We start from the raw sequence: 19,385 nt of genomic DNA, 5'->3' as shown, positions 1-19,385 counted from the left end.
GCGCTGGCTTATGTAATTCGATCGTTTGCTATCCCAGGGTTCGGGTTGCTGGAGCCTGATCGGATTCTCTCGGGATAATTCGCAGTGATGTCAAAGCTCTCGCCTTGAGCCAATCAAAGCGTGCCAATTAGAAGAAGCCTCAGGCAATTCTTCGGCCCAGACCAACGTTTGCATTGGAAAAGACCTCAAAAGATTACCGCATTGTATCGTACCGAAAACCACCACCGACCGCCCGGCGACAGGACACGCTGAAATCCCTCCACACCTTCAATCGGAACCGTCCACCTAATTAATTCCCCAAACGAAGGTCCGCACCGGAAAAAAAAACAAAACCTCCACAATGGCGCCTTTGACGACCGCCACCCGCGCAATCACGCGCTGCGCAGCGTCGCCCTCCAAGGCCGTGGCCACGGCCGCGCGCGCCCTGAGCACGACGCCGGCCCAGAACGGCAGCTCGGGTGCCACCTTCTCGAGCCCGTTCCGCGGCGAGCAGAAGTCGACCCAGATCCCCGACTTTAAGAAGTACATGGCCCCCAAGGGCTCGTCGACCACCAACGCCGTCTTCTCGTACTTCATGGTCGGCGCCATGGGTGCCATCTCGGCCGCCGGTGCCAAGTCGACCGTCCAGGGTGAGTTGGAGGAATCTTGTCTCCTGTGACTACTGAAGGATCGTGGCTGTAGTGTGAGATGGAGGGAAAACAGCCGGGTGTTGAGGATCACGTCACGCCAATTGGGAGCTTCTTGTGACTGACGTTTAATTCTTTTTTTTTTCTTTTCACCCGTGCAGAGTTCCTGGTCAACATGTCCGCTTCCGCCGACGTTTTGGCCATGGCCAAGGTTGAGGTTGACCTGAACTCCATCCCCGAGGGCAAGAACGTGAGTGACAACCCGTGCAATCTGCTTTGTCTTGGATATGGTCTGACTTTTGATGTTTTCTGGACTCAGGTCATCATCAAGTGGCGTGGAAAGCCCGTCTTCATTCGCCACCGTACCAGCCGCGAGATCGAGGAGGCCAACAAGATCGACGTTGCCTCATTAAGAGATCCGGAAGCCGACAGCGACCGTGTCAAGAAGCCCGAGTGGCTTGTCATGTTGGGTAAGCTGAAGTTTAGATTGTGCTTTCCAGCATTAAAGGTCGGTGTCTGGCGATCGGCGTACTTACACGATTCTTTACAACAGGTGTCTGCACACATCTTGGTTGTGTCCCCATTGGCGAGGCTGGCGACTTTGGCGGTTGGTTCTGCCCCTGCCACGGATCTCACTACGACATTTCCGGACGTATAAGGAAAGGACCTGCTCCCCTGAACCTCGAGATTCCCGCATACGACTTCCCCGAGGACGACAAGCTGGTCATTGGTTAAACTGGGAGCAAACAAGACAATGTATCGCCACACTTGGAACTGTACGAGTATGGAACAAGGGGAGAGATAAAATAAAAATGCAGGGTGGTGTCTGGCAGTGGCGAGGTGGGGGGCATCACCCGACACATAGACGTTTTACTCTGGCAGAGGGAGGTTTGCTGCCAAGTTTGGCGTGCTATATTACTTTTTAAAGCATACATCATTTCCTTTATAGACGTCGTTTGCGTTTGTGCGCAGAGAGTGAAGAGGGCGTTGGTTTCCCCAACTCACGCATCTGCTGTTTGTACAAAGAAAGGTCCTTATAGAGGCGTGAAACTTTGGAGACTAGGATCATAAAGAAGAGTGGCTTTTGTTGTTTTGTAGCTTGCGGTCCTGGTTGGATGCCTTCATGTCTGTCGAGCTGGTAGCATGCTATCGACTCTAACCGGCATGAGGTACTTTGGAATCTTGATCAGTAACGTGTGACTTGGACGATGACGTGGGGTACAGATTGTAGGCTATGCAGGTCTCCTCGTGGTTGGGATGATTGCATAAGATTGACTTCTCATTTGGACATCATAACGTCTTATGGCATATGACTTGACCGGGAAACAGGTTTCTGGAAATATTGGTTTTTAACGAAGCACCGTGCTCGTATCTTGCTACTGGACGCAGCGGTTATTCTGTTGATACAGGTGACTTGTAACAGGAAAAATCACGAGGTAGCTCCGTCGACAAGGTTTCTGTTGTCCACACCCAATACTTGAGGTAGTCTTTTTCTTTGCCTCCTCGAGACTGAATTCAGATGAGGGGGGAAAATATGAAATAAAATAAAATAAAATAAAAAAGGTTAGATTAATTGCACGGATTCGCTGAAAATACCCTTGCAACCGATGAGCGTCTCACACAGCCCAGATACCTAAGCTCTGCCAGTTGACTAGGAACGTTCGGACCTAGAGATATGAAAAATTACGAATCCACAACTAGATCATGGGGACAGGCGCCCTCAAGCTCCCAAGCGTTTTATAATTTTGGTGACGGAGAGCCTGATGTGGTTAGCCGAGAAGAACTCGTTCGAATAACAAGATTTATGTGTACACAAATTCCAACGTGTCACTTCGTGTCTTTTTGTTGGAAGGAGTCCTTTGGTGAGAAGCATTGGAAAGTTGATCAAAATGAGCATGCATACTTTACATCTTTGTACTTTTATACTTGCCTTGCCTGCCTACCTAGATCCAGTATATCGTAGGTAAAAGTCCGGCTCGGCGGTATTCTAAGCCGGTCATCCGATACAAGAGTAAACCATTGGCTTCTCTTCTGAGTTAGTTTGTCACCTCATGGCCAGACGACACACGGACCAGAACCAGATATGACGCTTGAGGGGCCAGATCAATCTTTGACCGGCACGTTGTACATATATGCATTAAGCATATCCATATATCTATGCTTGTATAGGCGAGAATGACGTGGGGAGGGTAGTCCACAACACTCCGAGTTTTAAACTCCTAGCCGGACTTTAATTTCTGTCTCTTTGTAATTATTCTACTTCTGAAACTCGTCCCCTCGCCTCCTTTTCAAGGGCAGCAGGGCCCAGAACACACCGAAAAGGTGAAGGTGCCATCTGGGAACTTTCCCGCAGTGTGTATGTGTAGTGGCGCGTCGTCAAGGGGGTACACTAGCTTCATGTCATCGGAGATTTTGCCGTTAGGCACTGGGGAGAACGTTTGCATAATCCCGAGCGATGGAAAAGCTGGTGGAAACGTGGAACAGAAATATCAAGACGGAATGTTTTGCTTCGGAGGGCGGGGGCCACAATGCGAGGTTTTTGCCATGTACAATATACTACGATCAAATGGGGCAACTTTTCCCCTTCTGTGTCAGGGGGGAAGGGAAAGAAAAGGGTATTTAACCGGCAAGTGAAATGCGCAATCGTGCCAGTCACCCACAACACCTTGGGCCATTTCCTGCTTGGATCGTTGAGACCTCTGGACCCTCCCGAATGGGCCCCCAATCAACGGCTGGGTTTTGTGTCTTCTCCACTTGCCTTTTCATGGGTAAATATTCGGCGCTTTAAAAAAAAGCACACAATATTGGCCCACAATGACAAACAGCCTTGGGCGCCAAATAGAACTGGCAGTCAGACCTTTGGTTGAGTAAAAAGAAGATGCGTATACTCAAATTCGGTGGGTTTGCCACAGAGTAGTGTCGTCAAATTGTCCGCTTAACTTAATCTCAGTGTTGCTTGTCAACTCTGTATTAAGCTTGATGGTGGCACGCAACGGCACCCTCCCCACTTTCGGGACTGTAACCGAGATCAAAAGTGCATGGCAAGTGGGGGGGCACCAGCCATCAACCGTTTTTTTTTTACGCCCGGATGCACACTCCTGAAACCCCAAGTCGAAGGTACATGGAACATGGTCCGTCTGAACTTTTACTGCCCCCTTGCTCCATCAGACACCCAAGACAGCCCAGGCTTGCCATGCAAATACTCCCCTTGCAATAAGTCCATCGGGAATAATCCCTACAGGCAATGATCATCGTTGAATTCCCATTTCCCCATTTGAAAAAAATATTGATGAAATGCTTGACGGGGGGGCCACCAGGTCCAGGCAGCCAAGTCAAACGACGGCCTGTCAACCTCTGCATGTCTATCGTCAGTCTGTCAAAATCTTCTTCGCCACACCTTGCCCTATTTCCTTCCCTCTGGCCCCCTCGTCCATGTCGACAGCTCAGATGATGGCGCAAATCCGCCGAATTTTTGACTCATAACGGCAATCTTGGAGCTGTCTGGCTGATAGCTTGGGCTTGGCCATGGATAAACAAACTCTTTCTCCCGGTCTCGATAGCCTTCTCGGCATTGAGAATTCCTAAACATGCGGACAGTTACTTTACAGTATTTCATGCTGCCACTAGCATTGAAATCTCGCTTGAAAAATCAGATCCAGTCAGCGGAGCCATAGATCCAGAAGCCCAAGACCCTGGGTCTTGGCCTTTTTCCATCTGATGAATGGTGCCATCTCAATACTGCACAGTGGTATCATCGGTTGCTATTCCCCCTATCCGTAAATGTTCGGCAATAATCATCCAAAGTTCAGACGCGAGGCGTTGGCAGGTCCTTTCATCCTATCAAACAGATGATGGTTCGTCTCTCATATCGACCATGGCTTGCCGCATGGTAGAAAGCTCCCGATGATCTGCTTCATCATGCGCCCAGTTGTGTTTCTGATGTCCAAAGAACGTGTGCGAGAACTTCCCGACTGCAGGGAGGGTCGTTCACCTGGCCCCCTGTCGGACACATGGGGCGGTTGGTAGCTTGGCGCTCTTTTAACTAACCGACGTGGTATTGGTGTAAGCGAACATATCCCCCACGGCCCACCTCGAACGTTCACACACTCTTCAGATGGAAAGTTGGTACGGAGCTCCAAGCAACCGGACGGTCTTTGCTGGTGTTGCAGACCAGTCTGACAGACCGCCGAGGAGCTCTTGGTTGGCGCCAATCCTCGTCATGATCAACAAAACGAGCTGTCCCCTAACCACTTGGCAGGTATCAACCCTGGTTCCCGTAGCATGCTCGCGGGCCACAGCTCCCGTCGAGCCGCCATCACTGGGCCGTCAATGAGGGTCCCGATAGTTTGCTCGTTTACATCCCCTTCTATATAAGACGACTGTTCTTCTTCAACAAGATGTGATTTTGCTTTCCCTCTCTTTTCTCTGGCACGCTCTTTCAAGCTCATCATACTCTCTTTCTTGTTCGGTCTTTTATCAGTTCTGTGAACTTGATTTTTATATTCTCTACGCTCTTTAGTTGTTAAACTCTACACTCTTTCTTTTGGGCCGGCCCTATTATTTTAACCCGAACAAGTTAAGAATATTGGAAATTCAGGAGTTTCTAGATCGAACGAAACATCCATCAACATGAAGTTCTTCGTCACCTCCGCTCTTCTTGCCCTCGCGGGCCTCGCTGCTGCCGAGGTCCCCCAGGAGCACTCTCACGAGTTCTACCTCCTGGCCATGGACAAGCTCCTCCAGGACAACAACCCCCTCGAGATCAAGTCCTCCGTCTTTGCTCTCCTGGGCAACGCGGCCGCCGCCGAGGCGTCGGACAAGGTCGACGCTGCCGACCTCGACTGCCTGCAGCAGATCATTGCCGACCAGGCCTTCACCAACGCCAAGGCCAAGAACGACGTTGCCGGCATGGTCAACTCGCTCATATTCCGCACCCTCGAGAGGAACACCCTGACGGTCGGCGAGGCCAGCAAGCTCTGCACGACCGTCCAGGCCGTCAACCCTGAGATCGCCGCGCTCACGCAGATCCAGGACCCGGCCTCCTCCGAGGGCCAGGCCAACAACAAGCAGACCATCCTGGACCTCGCCGTCCAGATCGCTGCCGTCGGCGGCGACCCCACCGAGGCCCTCTTTGCCGGCACTTTCCAGCCCGGCCAGATCGGCGACCCCACCGCTGCGGGAAACACCTGCAACGACGCCACCGACACCGACGGCTGCATCTTTAGCCAGAACCTCCTGGTTGAGGAGGCCACTGTTGACGAGATTGAGGATGCCGTTGCTGCGGCCGGTGCTGGCAACGGCAACAACAACAACAACAACAACAACAACAACAACCAGGGCAATGGTAACCAGAACCAGAACCAGGACGACGACAACGACAACGACAACCAAAACCAGGGCAACGGTAACCAGAACCAAAACCAGGGCAATGGTAACCAGAACCAGGGCAACGGCAACCAGAACCAGGGCAATGGCAACGGTAACCAGAACCAAAACCAAGGCAACGGCAACCAGAACCAGAACCAGGGTGGCAACTCGGGCAACATCCAGGCCTTCACCGGAGCCCTCGGCGGCGCCGCCCCGGCCGTCCAGTTCTCAGCCGGCTCCGACCGCCCCTTCACCGTCAACGGCAACACCTTCAACAACGCCGCCGCCGCCCTGACCCGCTCCTGCGACATCCAGAACAACGCCTGCTTCAACGCCGCCAACGGCGGCCAGCTCACCGGCGGCACCCAGCAGTGCCAGCAGCAACAGCAAGAATGCATCGCCTCGGTGCCCCAGTCCGCCGCTGCCGCATCCAAGGTGAAGCGCGACCTCAAGCTCGGTGGCCGTCGTCTGTCGCGCCGCTAGAGGAAAAGCACAAAACACATTATGACTTATACTTTTATTTGTTATAACAAACTTCTCTTTTTTTTCCCCCCCTTTTCTCGTTTCTGCTAGCCTGGTTTTGTCTGGCTGGCGGGTGTTGGAAGTTGTGACTTCTTCATGTAATGATAGTTATTTCACTTCGGCTGAAGCCCCCCTTTTTTCCAATTGGAGTATGACGATATGCCATGTTTCTGGTGCCTATCGCTGTCTAGACTGTGACGAAACCCCAGTGATTCCCGAAGTTTGAAATTGTCATGAACAGGCCTCTTGGCTAGGTTGATGAGGTACCTAATCCTGTCTGGTTCACTCACCAGTACGTTTGGAACCCCTGCTACCGAGGCGATCTGACGGTCAACTGCTTTTACATGTAGCCCACTGGACGCAGCTGGTCTCCCACAGGTCTAATTTTCGTATTTTGTGTCATGTTTCGAAAGTTCAGAACTATCTTGAATAACAGAGCTTCTCCAGCTCACGCGAAATATAAATCTTTGATTTGGCCCAACCCCCCAGCCACCGACGCAAAGATTTCCGGCACTTGCACATTCACAAGGAAGGTAACAGAGTGTATAGAAGGAAACAATAACCCAACCCCATATTCACTATCACGTAGGATTTGTTGCGTGGTCTCATAGTTCTGTCCCTGTTGCTGTTACAAAAAGAAAAAAGGCCAAGTCGGACTGTACTGTTTTACCGGATTCGATATCGTCGGTTGGTTTATCAGATATGTGTACATTCAGCACCACCACGGCCCTGTATTAGCTCTAGGTCTCTTGGATAACCTAGTTGCGTGACCTCCCTCTTCGGAAGCCACCGAAGCCGCCCCGGAAGCCACGGTTACCTCCTCCATTTCCGTTGCCGCCATTGTTGGCTCCATTGTTGCCTCCGTTGTTACCACCGTTGTTGGCTCCGTTGTTGGCTCCGTTGTTGGCTCCGTTGTTGGCTCCGTTGTTGGCTCCGTTGTTGGCTCCGTTGTTGGCTCCGTTACCTCCGTTGTTGCCGCCGTTGTTATTATTGTTTTGGTTATTGCCATTGTTGTTCTGCGATTCAAACCGTCTGTTAGAAATCGGAGCCAGACACGAGACTAACTGGGCTCGAGGGAAAGTTCTTCCGGACGGCTCAATATACTTACCCCGTTATTGTTGTTATTGCCTCCGTTATTATTATTGTTGTTGTTCCCATTGTTGTTGTTTCCATTGTTGTTGTTTCCGTTGTTGTTGTTTCCGTTGTTGTTGTTTCCGTTGTTGTTGTTGTTGTTGTTGTTGTTCCCGTTGTTGTTGTTCCCGTTGTTATTATTATTGTTCCCGTTGTTCCCCAGGATCTCATCCAGGGCGGCCTGCACAGGCGGATCTAGCTCAAGCTCCGTCTGGATGCCCTGTGCCTGGTTCGCCGCAAGAGCATCGGCAGCGACTTGGGCGGCGGCTCGAGCCGCTTGGTTCTGAGCGGCCTCGAACTCGGGGCCGGAGCTTTGACCGACTGAACCCAATAGTTTGTTAGTAGCAGGACCAACAGAGTCATCCATATCGCAGAAAGTGCAAGCAAGGCTGGTTGCAACTCGTCACATACAGACGCCGGCTTGGCCCAGAGCGGTGGCGAACGCAATATCAACAGCGGCCTCGATGGCCTGGAGGAGCGTTGTCAGTGTATATACCCCTAAGGAACAGGATTGGACCTTTGTGGACTAACAGTAGCACCGTTGTTGGCCCTGTCGTTCTGCGGCTCGGGCAATGGCAGCGGCGCAGGCACTGGGGCTGCGGTAGCGAGCGATGCCGCGAGGATGATGAATGAAGTGAAGTACCTCATTGTGACTGATGAGACGGGATTTCTGGAAAAAAGGAAAGAAGTCAAGGGTGGTAGTGAACGAATCGGAGCACAGCTAACAAGACTGCGTTGTTAGTTTCATACTCTCAATGACCAGCATCAATAAGATGCGCAGGTGTGTATACTGACCTCTCGCTAAAGTTAAAGAAAGAATGGTATGTAATTACTAGAAGACGAAATGAAAAGACACCCAGTGGCTAGAAGGAAAGAAAGGAACAAAAAAAGAATGAGCAGCCTCGGTCAACAGACAACAGACAAGCAGGCGAACGGGCATATATGAGTGTGCACCCATCACCAATCCCGCCAGGGAGTGAAACATCACATTGTGATCGGAAGGCGCCTTGTCCAGTCTTGGCTTCAAAGCCATCTACAGTATAACCAAGTTTATCCAGTCATCATCTATAGTACATTGAGCATTATTTTCGTTTAGTTGGCCAACCATCCAACAACGGTACCTTCCGTCCCAGACACCATGATACAGATGCGATTTTTCTTTCCTCCGCAGTAGCTGGACCCCTGTCAGCCCGTCGAAAAGCGGAGCTTGGTTGTGTGTTGGGGGCGCACGCAGATGGCCGGAAAGGGGGACGGTGAGGTTGTTTGATCCGCGCGGCACAAGCACTTGGGGGCAGCCTGAGTGGCTCGGGAGAACGAAGACGCGACTGGATCGACGTCCCCGGAACTTAAGCCACCCAAACTACAAAGTAGCCTTCCATGGGAGGGACTGAACAATCTGCCAAGCTCCGGCGTTATATGCAAGAATGATATATCATTGCTTTCTGGACCTGATGCTGCTGGCTGAAATGTTTGGTTGAGACGATACGCGCCACGTTTGTCTTGGCTGTCGGCAACCAACAGTTACAAAACAAGCCCAGTTCAATCGCTGTAACAAGTTGGTAATGTCCCGGCTCGGGGTGAATCGAATTAAAATCCTCAGTTGAGAGCGCACAATTAAAAATGACGTAGGAAAAGGCCCTATGGCAGACATAATCTGGTTCAAGCAGAGTGTCGTGTCGTGGCGTAGCGACGATAAATGGAGAAATGGAAGCCCTGAATGAAGGCTCAGGATGGTAAGGCTGGGCGGGTCCGGGGCTAAGCTTGTTGCCTGTCTGGACTCCAGGTCAGGGTACGTGGGAAGGGATACCCGTGCTTTAGCCAGGAACGCTTGGTGTTCATCCCAATTTTTCTGTCTGATTTTCCATTTCTATTCCACCTCCATCCTGTAGACATGTAGATTTGTCTTCACGCCTAGCATACTCTACAGAGTTTTTACCCTTGCGGCCCGACTCTACAGCGACGGGACCCTCCACGGCAAGACGTATATGGTGCCAGTCTTGTGTGGTTCAATTTAACAAAACTTTCCGACACAAGTCCTTTGTCGAGGAACCAAGAAAATGAGAGAAGTAACCATGATAAGATGCATAACCCACCTTATTTTGCGCGACGCTTCGGCGACTCTAGATAAACGTCTATCGACGTTGCTGTCGAACGCTCGTTTGCCTGCCTGAAGATTTCCCCCAAATCCAAGATACGCCAGCCATTATAAGGAATTTGCCATCTAATCACTTGCCCGCCGAGCCCACGCCTATCGTCTCCTTTACCCCAATTCCGATGTGGACGCAGCCAAAGCCACTGATTGTGTCCTTCCCTTGCCAGAGGCATCTGTCCAAAATGACCACCCCTGCCTACATATACCCAGACTCGAACCTGCCTCTGAGAAACATACAACCCATCTAGAGCCACAAAACACGCCGTTGAGTTCTCTGGTCTTTGGACATGCATCTCTCCCTACTTTGTGAGAGAAGTGGCCATGATGTAGATTATGGAGAATCTCACGGACAAACCAGGCTAGGTGCACACGATTTTTGATCACGAAATGGTAGGGAAAGGGCAGACGCTGGACGAATGGTATTCAGTCTCCGCTTCACCAGCTATATCAACAACCTACATCCCAAATGACATACTGGAATATATGGGATATACAGGACTCTGGAAAAACTCATAGCAAAGGCGGTGCCTTTGTGGGAGCAATGCTTGCTTCTGGAAGTTGATCTTCAAGACAAGTTGATCGTTGGCCAGCGAACAGCCAGCTCGCGCCCAGAGGCAGTAATTTGTGCGGGCCAAACTGGATTTCGAGTGTTATTATCGAAGCTGCTGCCTAAGTGGGCATCTCCGGTTGTTGCAAGAGGACGGCGCGATTGGCCGCACAAACTTGAGCTGATGGATGAACGGACACAGAGGCAAAGTAATGAAGACTGGCGTTGTACAAATGATTTATTGTACATATGATTTCAGAGAGCATTGACGGGTTGTCGGTCGGGATTTCAAAATGCAGCTGCGTATCGCTCAACTATAAATCGCACGCGTTGTTGCGTTTCTTTGGGATAGTGAGACCCCGGAAATCCTGTCTCACCACCGATATCTTCTTCACATGTCCTTTAGTACAGAGAAAAACCATGTGGTCATGAGTCAAGTTGACTAGTTTCTGTTCTGCATTTTGTATTATTGCTAGACGCGATAACTTGTATCCGAGACACTCAGAAGAGCTCAGAGAACGACCAATTCAGTCTATGAAGTCTAGGTTATCGGAAAGGAAATAACTAATACATAAGAATAGGAGGAAACCTTGAAAGACGGACGGCTAGAGAAGCACCTAAATTAATCTCACGTGCATTTCTCGCAGCTCCTTCTCCATGCCTGCGTCATCTCCTGGTGGGGTCGATCCACCATGATTACCTCATCATGCCTGACACAGACAGCTCTCTTTCCGGGGGGCCAGGCAGCTCAGCCAGCCAGAACCAGCCAGCCGGGCGGCAGTTACGTCGCGACGCATCCTTACCTGAACCACCACCCAGGTGCAAACAAACAACAGCCTGCGTCGTCCTCGTCCCAACCTCTCCGAACCGCCTTGCCGCCTTTTCCCCTCCCCGCCGGTCCCCGCCGCCTATGATCTCCCGCGGACCAGCAATTTCCTGCTACCTTTAGCGGACGGGCTCATTCATCAATCGTCAGCAGCTCTGAAACTAATCATCCGCCGAGCCCCAGGCCCGGGGAAGAGCAAGCTTGTGCCCAACATGGCGTCGGTCCCAGCTCCGCCCGAGGACCAGGCTCGCCTGCTCGAGGATGCCTTGATAGCTGTGCGCCAGCAGACGCAAATGATGCGCAAATGTCTGGACACTCCAGGGAAGCTGATGGATGCGCTCAAATGCTGGTAAGCCACGACGTCTTTGTACATGCCGGAGCTACCCTCTCCTGGCCCTCTCTTCTTCTTTTTTTTTTCTATAATAGCTTGGATTGGCTACTTTGAAGCTGACGACCCATCACCTACTCGCCCGCAGCTCTACTCTCGTCTCGGAGCTTCGAACAAGCAGTCTGGGTCCCAAGCAATATTACGAACTATACATGTCCGTCTTCGATGCGCTGCGCTACCTCTCCGTCCACCTCCGTGAGAACCACCAAGTCAACCATCTTGCCGATCTTTACGAGCTAGTCCAGTACGCAGGCAACATCATCCCGCGACTATACCTAATGATTACTGTGGGTACCGCCTACATGGCTATTGAGGCGGCGCCCGTCAAGGAGCTCATGAAGGACATGATGGACATGAGCCGTGGCGTCCAGCATCCGATCCGCGGCCTGTTCCTGAGATACTATTTATCTGGCCAGGCAAGAGATTACCTGCCACAGGGCGACGGCGACGGTCCTGAGGGCAACCTGCAGGACTCGATCAACTTTGTCCTGACCAACTTTGTCGAGATGAACAAGTTGTGGGTGCGGCTGCAACACCAAGGTCACTCGAGGGAGCGCGAGCAGAGGACGCAGGAACGCAAGGAATTGCAATTGCTTGTCGGCTCAAACTTGGTGCGACTCAGTCAATTGGTCGACCTGGAGGCCTACAAGACGGCCATCCTAGCGCCCCTCTTAGAACAGGTTGTGCAGTGCCGTGACGTTCTGGCGCAAGAATACCTGCTGGAGGTCATCACCCAAGTTTTCCCCGACGAATACCACCTACATACCCTTGACCAGTTCCTCGCTGCGGTCTCGAGACTGAACCCGCATGTCAACGTCAAAGCCATCGTTATAGGCCTGATGGATAGGTTGTCCGATTATGCCGAACGTGAGTCCCAGAACGAGCCTGAAGAGGATCGGGAGACGATGGAGGCAGAGGCAATAGCGCAACTTCTGGAGAAGGTCAAACTCGCCAGAGAGAACGCAGAGTCATCAAGCCCGACATCACCCCCGCCGCCTGAAGAGCATATGAAAAGACTCGAAATGGGGGATGAGAACATTGCCCGGACGGAGGCCGATGTTGATACGACCGCAGAAAGGCCTGGACAGGATGGGCAATCAATACCTGACAGCGAAGCTGCCGCCCTCAACGGCCAGGATGGAGAGGGCAATGGCGAGCAACAGGAGTCAGTAAAGAAGCACAGGGGCATACCCGAAAACGTGAAGCTCTACGAGATATTCTTTGGTCAGGTCAAGAACCTCGTACAAGCCCAACACTTACCTATTCAGGACACAATCGCCTTGCTAGTCTCACTAGTCAACCTTGCGCTCAACATCTATCCAGGACGTCTGGACTATGTGGACCAAGTCTTGGAGTACGCCACCACCAAAGTCAGGGAACATGCCAACAGCCCTGATTTGCACTCGCCTCCCGCACAACAAAGCCTCTTGGCTCTTCTCCAGGCGCCTTTGAAGAGATATGTGTCCATGTTTACTGCTTTGGCTTTACCGACATATGTGCCTCTGTATCAAGCACAGACGTACCCCACGCGACGAGCAGTAGCTGGCGAGGTGGCTAGAACCCTGCTTCGCGATCGCATACAGATTTCCACGGTCGATCAGCTCGAGAACGTGCTGGAGATTCTCAAGGTGTTGATAAAAGAGGGATCACACCCACCACAAGGATATCCAGGTGTGGCGCCGGCCCGGCAACGCGCCATGGAGACGGACGAAACGCTAGAGGAGCAGGGTTGGCTCGCCCGCATCGTGCACTTGCTGCATTCTGAAAACAACGACACTCAGTTCAAGCTCCTGCAGATGACACGCAAGGCGTACGGTGACGGCAATGATCGCATTCGCACGACAACGCCGCCGCTGATAACGGCGGGCATGAAGTTGGCCCGTAGGTTCAAGGCACGGGAGCACTATGACGACAATTGGTCCTCGCAGTCTTCGGCTCTGTTCAAGTTCCTGCATTCTGCAATTTCGACGCTGTACGCGCGTGTCAACGGTGCTGGGGCAGCCGAGCTCTCCCTGCGTCTTTTCTGTGCCTGTGGCCAAACGGCCGACGCAGCTGGATTCGAGGAGGTGGCATACGAGTTCTTTGCACAAGCTTTCACTGTTTACGAAGAAGCCGTGTCAGACTCGAAAGCTCAGTTCCAGGCAGTCTGCGTGGTGGCGAGCGCCCTGCACCAAACGCGCAACTTTGGCAAGGAGAACTATGATACTCTGATCACAAAGTGCGCTCAGCACTCGAGTAAACTACTTCGCAAGCCCGATCAGTGCCGAGCCGTATACCTGGCTAGTCACCTGTGGTGGGCCACACCAATTGCAGCCAACGGAGAGGATGAAAACACCGAGGTAGGTCCAGACGAAGTTACTTTTCCGCCCCCAAGCTTCAAGCGTGCAAAGTTGTACATATGCTGACCCGAAACCGTTTTGATAGTTGTACCGTGATGGCAAGCGCGTGCTCGAATGTCTGCAGCGGGCTCTCCGGGTGGCAGACTCGTGCATGGAGACGGCGACATCAATCGAGCTGTTTGTCGAAATCCTAGACAGATATGTTTATTACTTTGATCAACGCAACGAGTCGGTAAGTGAATTTTGTATGGGGTTGTTTCACATGGAATACTGTACTGACAGATACGCTTAGGTCACAACAAAATACCTCAACGGCCTTATTGAGCTTATCCACTCCAATTTCGCCGGCAATCAACAAGACTCTGCATCCGTCGAAGCTTGCAGGAAACACTTTCAACACACCCTGGACCTTATTCAAAGCAAAGAATATGAGGGGATTGTGTTGGATCCCAAGTGAAAGTGAAGCTTTATTTGTTTGAGTTTGTGGCACCTGGGGAGACGAGACAGTGTACAAAGCTGTATTTCCCGGGGTTCTGTAGATGGGCTTTTTCTTTCTCTCTTTTCTCTTTAATTCCACGCCATGTTCCAGATAAAAGAAAGTTTCAAAGCTTGTCCCGAGCTAGCATTGGAGTTGGTGAATGAAGCCGTATATCAATTTTTTTTTTCCGCCGTCTTTTTGTCCCCCTTTGTACTGTAGATAGTGTTTTTGATCAGCGACGCTTTCTTCAACGGGCTGATATGGTCGGCCTTTTCTTGTTTGAATCGACGCATACACAAATGACCTCCCAGCCTCGCCTTCAAGACCAAAGCCTGGCTGATTTGGGTTTGGAGGGGCACCGCATCAACGCTGATCCAAGAGAAGCAGAGCACGGGGGGACAGGGGCATAAGCGGACATGCATATATTTCAATTCCACGCCAACCCGCGTGGGTAAGCGAGTATTTACGTCGAAACGGGGACAACAATAAATCTTTAGGTTTCGACCATGCACAAAACAAAAAAAGGGGGGGTGGGTGCACAAAAGTTAACATTTCATGTCAAAACGCCATGCCGATGCTGTTGTGAAAGGAAGAAAAAACAAAAAAGAAAAGAAAAGAGAACCAAGGAGATAGAAAAAGGAAAGAAAAAAGTGGTCAGTCCGCCCATGCCCACCATTTTCTCTTCTCCCCTCTCGCACCCCCCCAAAAGGGTGGCTTGTGTGGTCCTCTTGCTTCCCCTATCCTTTTTTTTGCTTCTTCTTCTTTTGATCCGACAACCAAGGAAAAGAAGAAAAAAGAAAAAAAAATAGAGGTTGTGTGGCTTTATTTACAAATGTTAGGCCCTATAAGGAAGGGATAAAAACAGGAAACAGGAACCAAAGAGAAACAGTGAGAGAGAAAGAGAGCCGCCATTTTTTTCTTTTTGCACATGAGAGATAAACTGGGATAAAAAAAAATGATACATAGAAGACAAACATAAAGGAGACATGTATATATTCAATTCATGAGGGAGATTCCAGTTGAAGACCGGCAGCTCTCATGACCTTGACAGCCGTCTCGAGCCTTTCGCTCGCCGTCTTCCAGTCTTCCGCCTCAACTGCATCGCGTATGGCGGGAAAGTATCCTGGCTCCCGACTGTTCCATAATTGAGGGCCAAACAAGACGTGTTTGAACTGGGTGCGGTTTGGCGCCTTTTTCATCATCACAAACAACAGTGTTAGTACTCGGGCAGATAGCAAATTCAAGAGGCATGTGATATGATTTCAACTTACCCCACCATGTTGATCAAAATCAAGCAAGTTCGAGTCCAGCCGGCCCATAAGAGCGTTAAACTCCATCCTCTGCCTCCCAAGGATCAGGGGCTCGTACGAGCTCGTCGACAGGACCATGTTTTCCCACTTGATCTCCCACTTGCCAAACTTTCTCGTCTCAGCGGCTAGATACTCGGCTGCTTCGCGCAGCTTCATGATCTCAAAGGGCGGTTGGCCGTTCTGATTCGCGCCCTTGTTTCCGGACCATTCGACAAACTCGTCGGCCCACGCGGAGAGGCTGTCGGCGAACGCGTCTGTGTCCAAAGGAATGATGGGTCGGTCTGCGAGCTCAATAATGATCATGGCCAATATTTGGGCTAGAAGCGTGTGATATATAAACTGGGGGTCACCCTGCCGCTGCATCCACTCAAAGTCATCATAGCTCGACTTGCGGGGGTGCCGGCCGTGCTCATTTTCGACGCCGCTGAAGCCGATGTCGAGCGATGACGTGCCCGCAATGTTTTGGAATGCTGCGTAGTCAGACGCGGAGCCAAGGCCCTCTAGTTTGCTGTTGCGCTCATCCCAGATTGCCCGAAGGGTCTGGTTCGCGATCGGATCGTTGATCCGATGGAGCACCTGCAGGATCAGGCGACGGAAGAAGGGCGAGCCGGACGCACGGAAAGTTGAGCCCGTGACTGCCTCGTCGAGATTTATGTAGGCCATTGCATCGGCGCGCAACGAGTCCAGATTCTTCTCCACGAACTCGGTCGAGCCGGCATTGTTGAACTCGCCTCCGTCCCAGCTCATAAAGTCAATAGTCCGCATGGGCACCCACCCACGTGCGCGCAAATCGGCAAACAAGCGCGCAACTTCCATCATGACGGCCGTGCCGGAGCCTGGACCTGCAGCTCCGAAGGCCATCGAGTCGCGACGGTTGCCGATAATGATAGACTTGGCTTGCTGTTCGTATCCGCTGATTCGCCCGTAGACGTTCCAAATCTCCTTCTTTTTGACCTCGTCCTGCTCGTTTCGTAACCGTACGATGGGTGAAGACAGGTTGCCAGTCCACCATTCTTTCACGTCGGGCACGCCTCCGATCCAGTCCTCGGGCGTTTTGACACCAAAGCCTTGCAGTCGCTTGAGTAGTTCTTTAGCATCCCGCCAGGCGAGCGGGATGCTGGGGATTTGCACGAGCCCCTTTGACTTTTCCGGCTCCAACCGAGTTGGAATCTTCTGTGTGCTTTCCCAACCGGGCGACAAAGGGTCTCCCATGAGCCAGCTCGACAATGATACCGAACCACGTTGTACTCCGTCCTCGGGCATGTACCTCCCATTGGGCGCGGGCTCGCCCAGCCTGAAGCCGTCATCCTTCGGGTCGCTGTATACGATACAGCCCGCGAAACCTGCCAACTCGGCCGCCTTGACCTTCAGCCCAACATCCTCCTGAGAGCCGTAATGCCTGACTAGGGCAATGGCTCCCTTTGTCTCAATGCCGGTATCGTACAACCTCTTGAAGTCCTCCCTGCTTCCATAGTTGGCATACATGAGTGGCCCCTGTACGACCCCACTCTTCGAGTGGCCATGGAAAGCGTATGTCTGCCTACCTGCCGACTCGGCGGCGTGCTCCTCCTCTTCAAGCTTTGCCGACCACTGGACTTTGTTCTCGCCGTCCAAAACCTCCACGGCGCGACCATCCTTCTTAGGGTAGTTTATGTAAACGTAGTACTCCTCCACCGAGACGTCCTCGAGGCCGTAGCTGGCGAAGCTGTTCTTGACGTCGGTCGCCAGCGCATAGTCGCCCTCTGTGCCGGCCATGTGGGCATAGCTCGTAAAGTGTTGCAGGTGGTCTCGGATATTGTTGGGGTTCACGTGGACCAAGAGCCACGAGCGGACGGACTCGGGGTTGTATTCTCCAACATGTCGCATGCCTCTCATGAGGTCGCTCATGAAGACAAAATACAAGAAACCAAGGATCAGGAAGATGGCAAAGATGCGACCAAACACGAGACAGACCTGCGCGGCATTGACTGGTGGCATCCGCTCCCAAAGCGTGCGCAACGGTAGTAACCGGTCCGATGCCGTGTCGCCCGATCCGCTACCCTCTCCCGACGAACTGGGACCGGCCCCTGAAGTGGTCGCGTTGGCGGTCGGTAGTTGTATCCGGAGTCGCGGCATCTGCCACCTCCATCTCCATCGTGGCAGCGAAAAGCCGAGACGTTTCCCGAATATCGTAGAACGGCCCCTACCAACGGCATGGTCATCATCGTCCTCCATCTCCAACTCTTGCATCTCCCTCCTGACCTGGGCCGCATCGCCTTCCCCATCGTCTGAGCCCCATAAGCTGTCCTCATCGTCCGTCTCCACCGTCGGTGGTCTGTAATTGTTGCCATTCTGTCGGCGCGACCGGAGTGGGGTGTCGGGGTCGGTGGCTGTTGAGTTGCTGCGTTGATGGGTGCGCAGCAGGGATCTGGTTTCTTGCGGCGGGCCGCTGCTCCCGGCCACGGCCTCATCGTACGTCGGTATCGGCGCTAGGTCTTGAAGAGCCTCATACCGGTGGTTTGAGTTGGAGGGCATCGTGAGGGGAAGTCTGAATCGGTCGGAAGGAAGCTGGCGAAAACGAATTCTGGGGATTTGTCGTCATGAGAGGGCTCGGGGCTCCTCAGTGCACCAAGAAGGCTGCACAGATGTTGGGATTCGGCTATTCGATTCGTGGCAGGCAGCACCTTTTTTTTTTTTTTTTTGTTTTTTTGTTTTGTTTGAGGGATTGTCGAGCGGTTGCCAGCAGTCGGTCGACGGCTCTTGGCAGCCAGACTGAATGGTGGATTTTGATGCTTGCTTTAAACGAGAGGAGGGCCTCAGCGTGCAGATGCCGAAACAGAGAAGCTGTCAAAGTCGACACGCGCGTGGTGGTGGTGGATGTAACGGAAGGAGATGGCGGTGGTAGCGGTGGTGCAGGTCGTTACTGCTGCTGCTCATGAGGCCAGCTGAGGCAGTGTGCAGGCTAATCCAGTATGAAAAGAGGAAAATACAAAGGCTTCTTCGTGGTGCAGGACTGAGTAAACATCGCCGCCAGTAGCGATTGTTGACAACAGCAAAGTTACCCACTGGCCTCAATTCGATAGACAGTGAAAGGATTGGGCTGCTGGGGTCTCGTCGCGATTGCGTTGCGTGTACAGTGTACAGTAGTACCTCAGCTAGCGGCCGGGCGAGTCCACTGGCCATCCGACGCTAGGGATATGTTCCAACGTTGAAATTGGTTCCACATTGTCCTGCGAGCATGCGCAAGCCTCAATTAGTCATCTACCCACCCCATGGCCCATCCACTATGTGCATTATGTGGGGGTTTGATGTAATGAACAAGTACAAACACACACCTTGTCGGCTTCTTTCTTCAGTGCAGCTATAACATCTCCAAAGGACCCATAAACTTCAGCTTCTATCTATCTACCTGTCGGTTCGACAATTGAATCGTCTAATCGGTCACCATAAACCATATGATACGACCAGACAGACAGAGTTATTGCTCCAGTGAACCTTGACCTCGCGGCCCTATTTCCTAAGGTAGGGATCAATACTCACCATCAAGCGATGGTTCTAGCCTAAACTACGATTGATTTCTTGCTTTCTCGCATCTTTGGCTGTCCGAGTACTCGATGTTTTCGGTCAATCATGGGTTTTTAAGTTTGTTTCTCAGTCGCTCAATCGGCATGCAAGCTTTGATTCTGACAACCATTCCGTTTTCGGATATGAGATCCATCA

The 19,385-nt window shown here is 51.9% G+C and overlaps 6 protein-coding genes across 6 annotated transcripts; 3 read left to right on the top strand and 3 right to left on the bottom strand.

Annotated features, from left to right (window-relative positions):
* Positions 1 to 340: 340 nt before the first annotated feature.
* On the top strand, positions 341 to 1,361 carry PpBr36_03467 (uncharacterized protein; the record flags this gene model as incomplete). Its single annotated transcript, XM_029890639.1, has 4 exons — positions 341 to 629; positions 788 to 876; positions 946 to 1,096; positions 1,180 to 1,361. The coding sequence occupies 4 exons, from the start codon at positions 341 to 343 to the stop codon at positions 1,359 to 1,361; spliced, it is 711 nt and encodes a 236-aa protein (XP_029753453.1).
* A 3,894-nt stretch (positions 1,362 to 5,255) lies between these two features.
* Positions 5,256 to 6,476, top strand: PpBr36_03466 (uncharacterized protein; the record flags this gene model as incomplete). Its single annotated transcript, XM_029890638.1, has 1 exon — positions 5,256 to 6,476. One exon carries the CDS (start codon positions 5,256 to 5,258, stop codon positions 6,474 to 6,476), a length of 1,221 nt encoding a protein of 406 aa, XP_029753454.1.
* A 797-nt stretch (positions 6,477 to 7,273) lies between these two features.
* On the bottom strand, positions 7,274 to 8,294 carry PpBr36_03465 (uncharacterized protein; the record flags this gene model as incomplete). Its single annotated transcript, XM_029890637.1, has 4 exons — positions 7,274 to 7,531; positions 7,624 to 7,967; positions 8,058 to 8,115; positions 8,178 to 8,294. The coding sequence occupies 4 exons, from the start codon at positions 8,292 to 8,294 to the stop codon at positions 7,274 to 7,276; spliced, it is 777 nt and encodes a 258-aa protein (XP_029753451.1).
* A 3,089-nt stretch (positions 8,295 to 11,383) lies between these two features.
* Positions 11,384 to 14,355, top strand: PpBr36_03464 (uncharacterized protein; the record flags this gene model as incomplete). The annotated part of the gene is made up of 4 exons (XM_029890636.1): positions 11,384 to 11,520; positions 11,648 to 13,898; positions 13,984 to 14,130; positions 14,191 to 14,355. The coding sequence occupies 4 exons, from the start codon at positions 11,384 to 11,386 to the stop codon at positions 14,353 to 14,355; spliced, it is 2,700 nt and encodes an 899-aa protein (XP_029753452.1).
* A 1,022-nt stretch (positions 14,356 to 15,377) lies between these two features.
* On the bottom strand, positions 15,378 to 18,200 carry PpBr36_03463 (uncharacterized protein; the record flags this gene model as incomplete). The annotated part of the gene is made up of 2 exons (XM_029890635.1): positions 15,378 to 15,566; positions 15,648 to 18,200. The coding sequence occupies 2 exons, from the start codon at positions 18,198 to 18,200 to the stop codon at positions 15,378 to 15,380; spliced, it is 2,742 nt and encodes a 913-aa protein (XP_029753449.1).
* A 312-nt stretch (positions 18,201 to 18,512) lies between these two features.
* Positions 18,513 to 18,848, bottom strand: PpBr36_03462 (uncharacterized protein; the record flags this gene model as incomplete). Its single annotated transcript, XM_029890634.1, has 1 exon — positions 18,513 to 18,848. The coding sequence occupies one exon, from the start codon at positions 18,846 to 18,848 to the stop codon at positions 18,513 to 18,515; it is 336 nt and encodes a 111-aa protein (XP_029753450.1).
* Positions 18,849 to 19,385: the final 537 nt, after the last annotated feature.

The sequence above is a fragment of the Pyricularia pennisetigena genome, chromosome 3, assembly GCF_004337985.1.
Source record: "Pyricularia pennisetigena strain Br36 chromosome 3, whole genome shotgun sequence".
NCBI lineage: Eukaryota > Fungi > Ascomycota > Sordariomycetes > Magnaporthales > Pyriculariaceae > Pyricularia > Pyricularia pennisetigena.
Note: the sequence above shows the minus strand (reverse complement) of the source record. Positions and strands in the feature narration are given on the sequence as shown.